The sequence below is a fragment of the Grus americana genome, chromosome 6 (assembly GCF_028858705.1).
Source record: "Grus americana isolate bGruAme1 chromosome 6, bGruAme1.mat, whole genome shotgun sequence".
In the NCBI taxonomy this organism is placed as follows: Eukaryota; Metazoa; Chordata; class Aves; order Gruiformes; family Gruidae; genus Grus; species Grus americana.
Window position 1 is genome coordinate 759,974 of NC_072857.1, and position 8,351 is coordinate 768,324.

Below are 8,351 nucleotides of genomic sequence, written 5' to 3' on the forward strand. Positions count from 1 at the left end.
CTGCTTCAGCTCCCAGACCGACAGAGAGAACTGTCTTTGCGCCAAGTGCTGCACTCTCTTGACTACAGGTCTGAATTTGTGACGCTGCTGCTGTATTACCCTTTCAGAGACCTGTACTTTATCTTCCAGTATTGCACTTAAAAAATTAAAAGCAGGAGGCGGTGGTTTTATTCCTGACCTGCTCTTTTGATTTCTGCTGTGCAGGCGCTGCGAGTAATGGGCAGGATAATGCGCGAGTGCTGGTACGCCAACGGTGCCGCGCGGCTGACCGCGCTGCGCGTGAAGAAGACGATTTCACAGCTCTGTGTGCAGGAGGACTCCAAAGCCTGACGGAGATCCCTGGGGAATGGATTCTTCTGCTCATCTTTTGACATGTGATATTATTTTTATTTTTGGTCTACCTCAGATCACGTGGTTCAGTATTTCGGTGCCCAACCCAGAGCACCGGCATCCAGCTTCATGTCTGGCCGCTGGAAGGGGCGGCTCCTGCCCCGGCGTTCGTGTTTCCTGCAGCAAGTCAATGACTCGCTTTGGTTTTCTAAAGTAAACTAGACCCTAGGCTAATCGCAGAACGGAGCTTCAAACGCCACGGCAGTGTAAAAATACCTTTCGCTGTTGCGCTTGTTATCCCAGTCAAACCCCAAGCGTGTTGGAAATAGCTGGTATTGGTTAAAGCCTGTTTGCGAGAGAAACCACATGTTGTATCCTCAAACGAAGTAAAAGACCAAACTTAATCCAGCTTTTTACATATTTTTACGCAGGAATCTGAAAAGGGACTGTCGGTAAAATGCATTTTTAAATACTATATTTATCATTACCTAAGCAAAATGCCACTAAGCAGGTATATTGTGAACAAAAACATCTAGTCAGTTTTTATTAACTTTTATTTTTATTGTCTTGATTTCATATACAATATTATAGTTAGGATTTGGTGTTATGTTACTCTGTTTATTTTTTCATTGAATATATCGTTCAAGGGACAATTTTTCTTTTTAACAGTTAGTAGGAAAAATAATAGAGGCAATACTTTTCCGATAGATATATAGGGATGGAATGGGAGAAATTCCACCTAAACTGAGAAAGTATATATTTTTAAACAACATCTTGCCAATCTGTCACTGGTAACATTTTTTTTTTTTAGTGCCTTTTGATGTTTGAAGGGGAAGCTTTAACAAAAGTAATTCTTGGAAAACAGTCGAAACCTGGCAGAAAGGTTTGTTTCTCGTCGCAGTGTGGCACCGCGCAGCCCTCCTCGCTGTGCCGGAGGATTTGGGGATGCCCACGTGACCGGGAGCCCCCGCTGCGGCATTCAGGAGCGGGGAGCTGGCGCGGAGGCTGTGTGCTGGAGCAGTGCCCGTGACTTCAGGAGGGTACCGTGCTTTCTGCCACCCTGGCTTTTGGCACTTAAAATTCAAGTTTCACATGTCCCCGTGCTCAGGACTGGATCACTGTTTGCTGTCGTCTGTGGCGGCCTAGGGACCCGTTAAAATGTAAATTTAAAGTGCTGATGTCCTTGCACGAAGCCAATGCAGCCTGTTCAGAGGTTTCGTATGGATTTCTGTAACAGCACCAGGTTGGTGAAAAGTGTTAACATCTCTAATCATATTTCCACAGTACTGCATGCTGTAAAAAGCAGGGTGGTTTTTCAAAATTCACTGACGTTCTGGCATTTTGAGAATTCTGTCCCACTCTGTGGTCCACACGTTTGAATATAGTAGTCTAATATTTTTAATAGCCAAAATTATACCTTTCATAATAATACGGTTCTTTAAATGTTTCTAAATCCAGGCGGACCATGGAAATAAAGCCCAGAAATGTCTCCAGAGTAGCAAAGCTTTGCAAAAATTCGATGTAGCACACGCAGCTCTGTGGAAGTAAGCTGTTAGCTAATTACGGTATTTAAAATCCATCTTTGACGTGAAACCTCTTGAACTGGGGCTCTTGCATGGAAGAGTGGGTTAAACTTGTACTGAGTGGGATGGTCAGTAGTATCAATGCTCCATGTTTCAGCCTGACACGCGCACTCCAGGACATTATGGGCTCTTTATGGATGCTAATTGCGCCGTAAATAGGCTGCAATGCAATTTACCTGTTTGCATAACTTTTAGTCACTCCTGCTGTGGTAAATAATGAAATCTTTGCATGGTCTGTTAGCTGAATGGTGAAGAATATTTCTACTAGGTTGCTAGTAGATTTTTCTCCAGTGTGCTTTCTGACATATAATCAAAGTCATCTTACAGATTTAATTCTTATGTGCTTCGACTGCATAAACTACACCAGGGAGCTCAACAGCTGCGTACGTTCTAAGCTGTTTGAGAGGTAATCGTTACAACTGTGTGATCCAAAGTGCGATGCTGACTTGAGCATCAAAAGATTTGCGAACATAAGATCCAGCATTTGTTCTTGTAGAACGTAACTTGAAAAAAACCCTTATGTTAAAAAGGACCGACCAAGATTTATTTTTTTTAGGTGGGAAAAGGAAACGTTTTATCCATTGCAGTCCGCTCTTGCTGTATTTGCAGGATAAGGTCTCTGCAACCAATGGTAGCGGAGTAAAAGTAGTTTTAAATAGTATGCTGATTTAGGGCTGTTTCCTCAAAAGTATTTCAGCTGTGCAGGTGAGATGAACTTTTCAGAATCGCTTTAGCACTTGGGAAGGTGCCCAAAAGGAAACGGTCCGTCTTTCCAGAGCTCCCGGCGCTTACAGACCCAGGTAGCTCTTGTACGGAGAAAAAAAAAAAAAAAATCAAATGTCTGTGAACAACCATAGTGTGTTAAAATACGTACTAAAGCCAGAGCTTTAGAACAATTAGCAACGAGGAGAGCATTTCAAAGAGTGAAGCCTACCGAAGTGACAGAGCTGTCTTGCAGGGTGACCTGCCGGCGTGGGGTACCCGTGAGCAGCTCTGGAAACGGCTCTGCATGTGCGCAAATCACAGCACTGCCCACCCGTGCCGCAGTCCCAAATCACAAAACAGAAATAGCTGTTTAAAAGAACACTGAAATAACCGAAGGAAATAATTTTAGAACAAGAAAGGGGCATTTCATCCCAGGTGCACCCGCCCTACGCTGACAGCAGATGTGGTCTCCGCTGCTGTTAGCAGGATGGCTCGTGGTTGAGCAGGTTCAGGATTGCTCAGGGGGCAGCGGAGGGAAGAACGGTGTTTGCTGAGCGGTGTGAAGGCACCATCTCGATAGCAAAGTGCGTGATGTTTGCAGCGGTCTTGATGCATTAAGGCTCATTAGTGAAAACTCGATCAGTTGTTGTACAAAATGCAAGATGTCCAAGGGACACCGTTAGTTTCTCTTTGGCCACTTTTGAAACACATTCTTTTTTTTGCCTAAAACGGAGGCTTTCTTCACAGGGAGAGTGATCAGGATGCTCTCTAGGAATTTTTCTTCCATTTTAAATTCAGTCCTATGCACTTTTTATCTATAGTATCGTTTGAAAGTATCTATGCCCTTGAATTCTATCTGATGACTCTTCCTGTGGGTTGGATTGCCCAGTGGAGGAATTTGGTGTCTGTGCAGAAGCTCCTCTGGGTCAGGAACCATGCCAGACTGAAGTCGTGCTCTGAAATTAAAAAAATGTGCTTTTTGGCATAAGGCACTTTGGTGGCCTGTTCTTGGGGCAGAGCTGGGAGACGTTTAGAGGAGGTTTACGGGGTTACACGGTAGTGAACCCACGGCCAGGGACGGTGCTGCCTGCTCCTGGCTGCAGATGCAGCGTGGGTACCGCTGCGCTGCTGGTGGCTGCTCGCGCGTTCCGTGACGCTCTCCCTGCACCGGGGACCGGTCTGAGCGCCTCGTGGCTGCTGAAATGAATGCGGTCCCTGCCTTCGCGAGGCCCGTGTGGCTGTTAGAGCCACAGCACGCCTGGTTTCTGTCTACACCGTGGTGTCCTGACGTGGGGCAGGATGTGCAGGGGGAGCTCACCAGCACAAGCCTGCGTGCCTTTGCGGCTCCTCCGCGGTCTGGCCTGGGGTACGGCCTGCTCCCCTCGCTTTTCTTAGTTTAATCTTGCTCGGACACCAGCGTGACCACCATCAGGAACTACTTCTTAGTTGTAAATGCCACTTGGTTACTGGCTTTTTCCTGTCTGTTTGGTCAGTCTTAGCTGGTGGTGGATTTTTAGGCTATGGGTTTTCAGTTTCCCTCCTGGAGTCTCTGATAATCACTGATCAACCCTGGAATTTGAAAAAGACCCTTTTGGTGCCGGGCTGGGGAGGTGTGCGGGGTGGGGGGATGCTCTGTGTGGCCGGAGGCTGGTCTGACCCGGCTGCACCCCTCGGGCCACAGCTCCAGCCCCGGGAATACGACACATCTTTCCTCTGCGTACCTCATGGCATGAGACGTTACGGTCTGTTTGCCCGAACTTTTCATTTAGCTCAATATTTTTGCACTGGTTTTCTTTTGTCTTTTGTTGTTGAGAGGTAAATGTACGTTTTAGGAAACTAGATTTAAAGTTAACTGAGCCAAGGGGCTGAAATTGTTGTACTGGGCTCTCAGGCGTTTGTAAACCGTACGCTCCTTTAAAAACAAACAGACAAAACCCTCCCTTGTTTTAGTGACCTTTTCCCTCACTGTAGGTTTGTCCTGTTCCAGTTTAAGAATGGAGGTTATACTGAGACACCGCTTTGTGGTTTTAGGGAGGCTTAGGTCTCTTGAGAGGTTACTGATGTTCCTGCTCATCTTCTCTTAAAGCACAAGTTCTTCAGCTTGTAGAAATTGTCAAGCTCAAGGATGCTCAAGACCAGTCACCGTATTTAGCCTTTCCTAATTGATGCTTCTAGTTTGGGGGAGTTAGTAGTTTTTTAAAGTCACCTAAAACTTAATGCATGGAATATGAACTGAAAGAGAAAATTACTTAACATTTTGTCTAGCACCTAATTTTTCCTTGTTTCCTGAACTGCTCCCCCCCAAAATAGCCCATGAGAAATTCAAACCGTAATCTCTTTTGCACTTTGCTATTTTTGTCGTAATTTGCACTTAACCAAGATCATTCCCTCATGGGATCCTATAATGAATCCTATAATATTTTAGTCATTGTTGTGTCACTTTTTGGGGGGGAATGCATTTGGGAATTATAAATAAATTTCTTTAGAAACATGTCTAGTCCCTACATGTGGTGGGTTGCCCTGCCTGGGGGCCAGGTGCCCCCCAGAGCCACTCTGTCACTCCCCTCCTTAACTAGACAGGGGAGAAAAGGTGTAACGGAAGGCTGGTGGGTCGAGATAAGGACAGGGAGAGATCACTCACTAATTATCCTCATGGGCAAAACAGCGTAGAGGAATGAGAAATGAAATCAACTCTTAAAACACCTCTCCCCACCCCTCCCATCTTCCCGGGCTCAACTTCACTCCCGGCTTCAACCTTCCCCCCCCACAGGGGGACGGGGAGTGGGGGTTACGGTCAGTTCATCTCACGGTGTTTCTGCCGCCTCTTCATCCTCAGGGGGAGGACTCCTCTCATCGTTCCCCTGCTCCAGCATGGAGTCCCTCTCACGGGAGACGGTCCTTCATGAACTGCTCCAACGTGAGTCTCTCCCACGGGGTGCAGACCTTCAGGAGCAAACTGCTCCAGCGTGGGGTCCCCCCCACGGGGTCACAAGTCCTGCCAGCAAACCTGCCCTGGCGTGGGCTCCCCTCTTCACGGGTCCACCGGTCCGGCCAGGAACTTGCTCCAGCGTGGGCTTCCCACGGGCCGCAGCCTCCTTCAGGTGCCTCCACCTGCTCCGGCGTGGGGTCCTCCACGGGCTTCAGGTGGAATCTCTACACCCCCTCATCCTTCCTCCATGGGCTGCAGGGGGACAGCCTGCTTCACCATGGCCTTCACCACGGGCTGCAGGGGGATCTCTGCTCCGGTGCCTGGAGCTCCTCCTCCCCCTCCTTCTGCACTGGCCTTGGTGTCTGCAGAGTTTCTTACATCTTCTCACTCCTCTCTCCGGCTGCAAAAGCTCTCTCTCTCTAAGTGTTTTTCTTCTTCTTAACTATGTTATCACAGAGGCGCTGATGGGCTTGGCCTTGGCCAGCGGTGGGTCCATCTTGGAGCCGGCTGGCATTGGCTCTGTCAGACACAGGGGGAGCTTCTAGCAGCTTCTCACAGAAGCCACCCCTGTAGCCCCCCCGCTACCAAAACCCTGCCACGCAAACCCAATACACTACACCAGGTCGTAACATTGAACAGAGCGGGATCTTCTCACAGTCCCTGTCTGCCCGGGTCTCCTGTGACCGCCGGTGGGCTCACGATGTCCCCAGCACATCCTTGCTAACGGGAAGGAAGTTTTTGTGTTTCTCATTGCTGTTGAGAACGGTATCTTACGAGCTGCCTCAGCGCGACGTGGGAAGGTTTGGCAGCGGGACTTCTGTCTGCGGCAGGTAGTGCTTCTGCAGGGCTCCCACCCGCGTGGTGGGATTTGTCGTGAGGACGGGTGGGAAGACGCTCTGTCGCGTTGTTTGAGGTCTACAGATACAGGTGCACGCGGGCTTTTGGTGCAGTGGTGCGTGTTGGTAAAGGTTATGGCTCAAAAACTCCTACTGCGTTTTGGTATCGGTGGTGTAAAGCTGTCCTTGGCCACCAGGCGCGGGTGCCACCAGCAGCAGCACCGGAGTTAGTGGTCTGCTGCCGATGGGAGCACTGGTGCCTCGGCAGCACGCTGCCCGTCTGGGGTGCCAGGCGGGGCGGCAGGGATCCCGCCTACGTGCTGTGGTACCCCAATCCGTGTGCAGCTTTTAGGGAGAGGCATCCGTGTTCTGTTTGAACGGGCAGCACAATTCATCAATGTACGGGAAAATAAGCATTAAGAGGTACTATATATTTCTACAGAATATAAGAAATGTGCAATAAATTGTAACCAAAGGCTCTGAATGTATTTTTGGCATAAATAGACTGAATGTATTTTGAATGTAGCTATTACATTTGTGTCTGAATCTGCTGTGGTTTTCAGTCCCCAAAGAGAAACGTGTAGTGCTTTGTCAATCTACAAACCAGTTTCTGACTTGTCTGTTTTTTGAAGAAGCATTAATATTTTACCTGGAAGTACTGTAATGTTTTAGAACTTAGAGTAGCAGTACAATGCTAAAGTTCAACCTTCGTGTTGTGAAATACCTAATCTAGCGTACACTGCAGCAAGTTATTTTTAAAACTACTGCTAAAGTTATTGCTTGATATTGCAGCTGCCCTGGATGTAAATAATTTGTTTAAATGTTGTATTTTGTATGCATATTTTACATATCGGTATACTTTCGGAAAGACGTGGCGATTTTAATAAATTAAGCACACTCTGCCATTGTGTTCCCGTGAAGTGTAGAACTCTTATTTTTTTACGTTCACTTTGTGAGGGAAAAGGGTTGAGGGCCGTTTCGGGTACCTTGTAGTCAGTGGAGGTTTCAAACGCGAACCAAAGCTCTTTCTCCAGCGCGTGCCCCCAGCCCCTCACCCGGCTGTGTCACAGGCGTGCTGGGCAGGGGACGCCGCCTCCCAGCACGGGGCTCTCGGCTCTTGCCGAGACTGGGAAAGGGCAAGTTCCTGCTGGCCGCCGCTTCCTCAGCTTCCCATCACTGCTCCCAGCCCCTGCACTGCAAAATGGGCAATAAATCCTGTCCGGAGGGGCATCCCGCATGCTTTCCCGACTCCTGTTCTGGTAGGGCGGCGTGCAGCGATGGTGTGTGAGCTCTGCCTTGCTGTTCCTCCTTGCACGTGCTCTTCCTGGCGTAGAGCGGACATGGTGATGCACGAAACATCCAGCTTCTGCTTCTGGCTACGACAAACCCTTATTCTAGTGCAGGAGATTAACAGCTAGTGAGCACCGGTGCTGAACCAGAGCGTTCTTTCTACCCTCGTGCCTCCCTGTCTGGGAAACGGCAGCTTCTCCCCCGTGCTGGAGAGCAGCTTCCAGAGACGGGGGGGGTGATGTCTGCACATCGCCCAGGGAGGAGAGCCCGCTCTCAGCCTTGGCACGTTGTTCTTGCGCCTGTGCCCGTGTCAACTCTGGCTGAGCTCCCTTTCACAAATCCCTGGATCCCACTCTTCCAGCTATTTAGGTTTCCAGTGGTGTAAATCCGAGTGAGACCCCCTCACACACTTCAATTCTGATGTCTTTGCTTGTTTGAAAAGCCCCCTGACACAACCATAACCTAGGGATTTAAGTCAGGCTTTATTTGAATTTAAGGCATGTCAAAATGAAATCCACCACGCTACTACCCAAGGGTATCGAGACTTCTATGGCTTTTGAAGGATACTGCGGGCTTTTATTTTTTTCTTTAGAAGACTATTGTATTCTAGGTAATTACTTGTGAGTTTGCTCCTTCTGCAACAGACAGTGGGATCATAAGCGTGCTCTCACTTTTTGG

General features: G+C 48.4%; 1 protein-coding gene across 6 annotated transcripts in view; it reads left to right on the forward strand.

Annotated features, from left to right (window-relative positions):
- The window catches only part of ACVR1C (activin A receptor type 1C), a 35,386-nt gene extending 28,101 nt beyond the window's left edge, over window positions 1-7,285 (forward strand). For all 6 annotated transcript variants that reach the window (XM_054829804.1, XM_054829807.1, XM_054829808.1 and 3 more), the window contains one exon: window positions 205-7,285. In XM_054829804.1, coding sequence (XP_054685779.1) covers window positions 205-330 — 126 coding nt within the window. In that variant the 3' untranslated portion in view covers window positions 331-7,285. The remainder of the gene's footprint in view (window positions 1-204) is intronic.
- The last annotated feature ends 1,066 nt before the right edge of the window (window positions 7,286-8,351 follow it).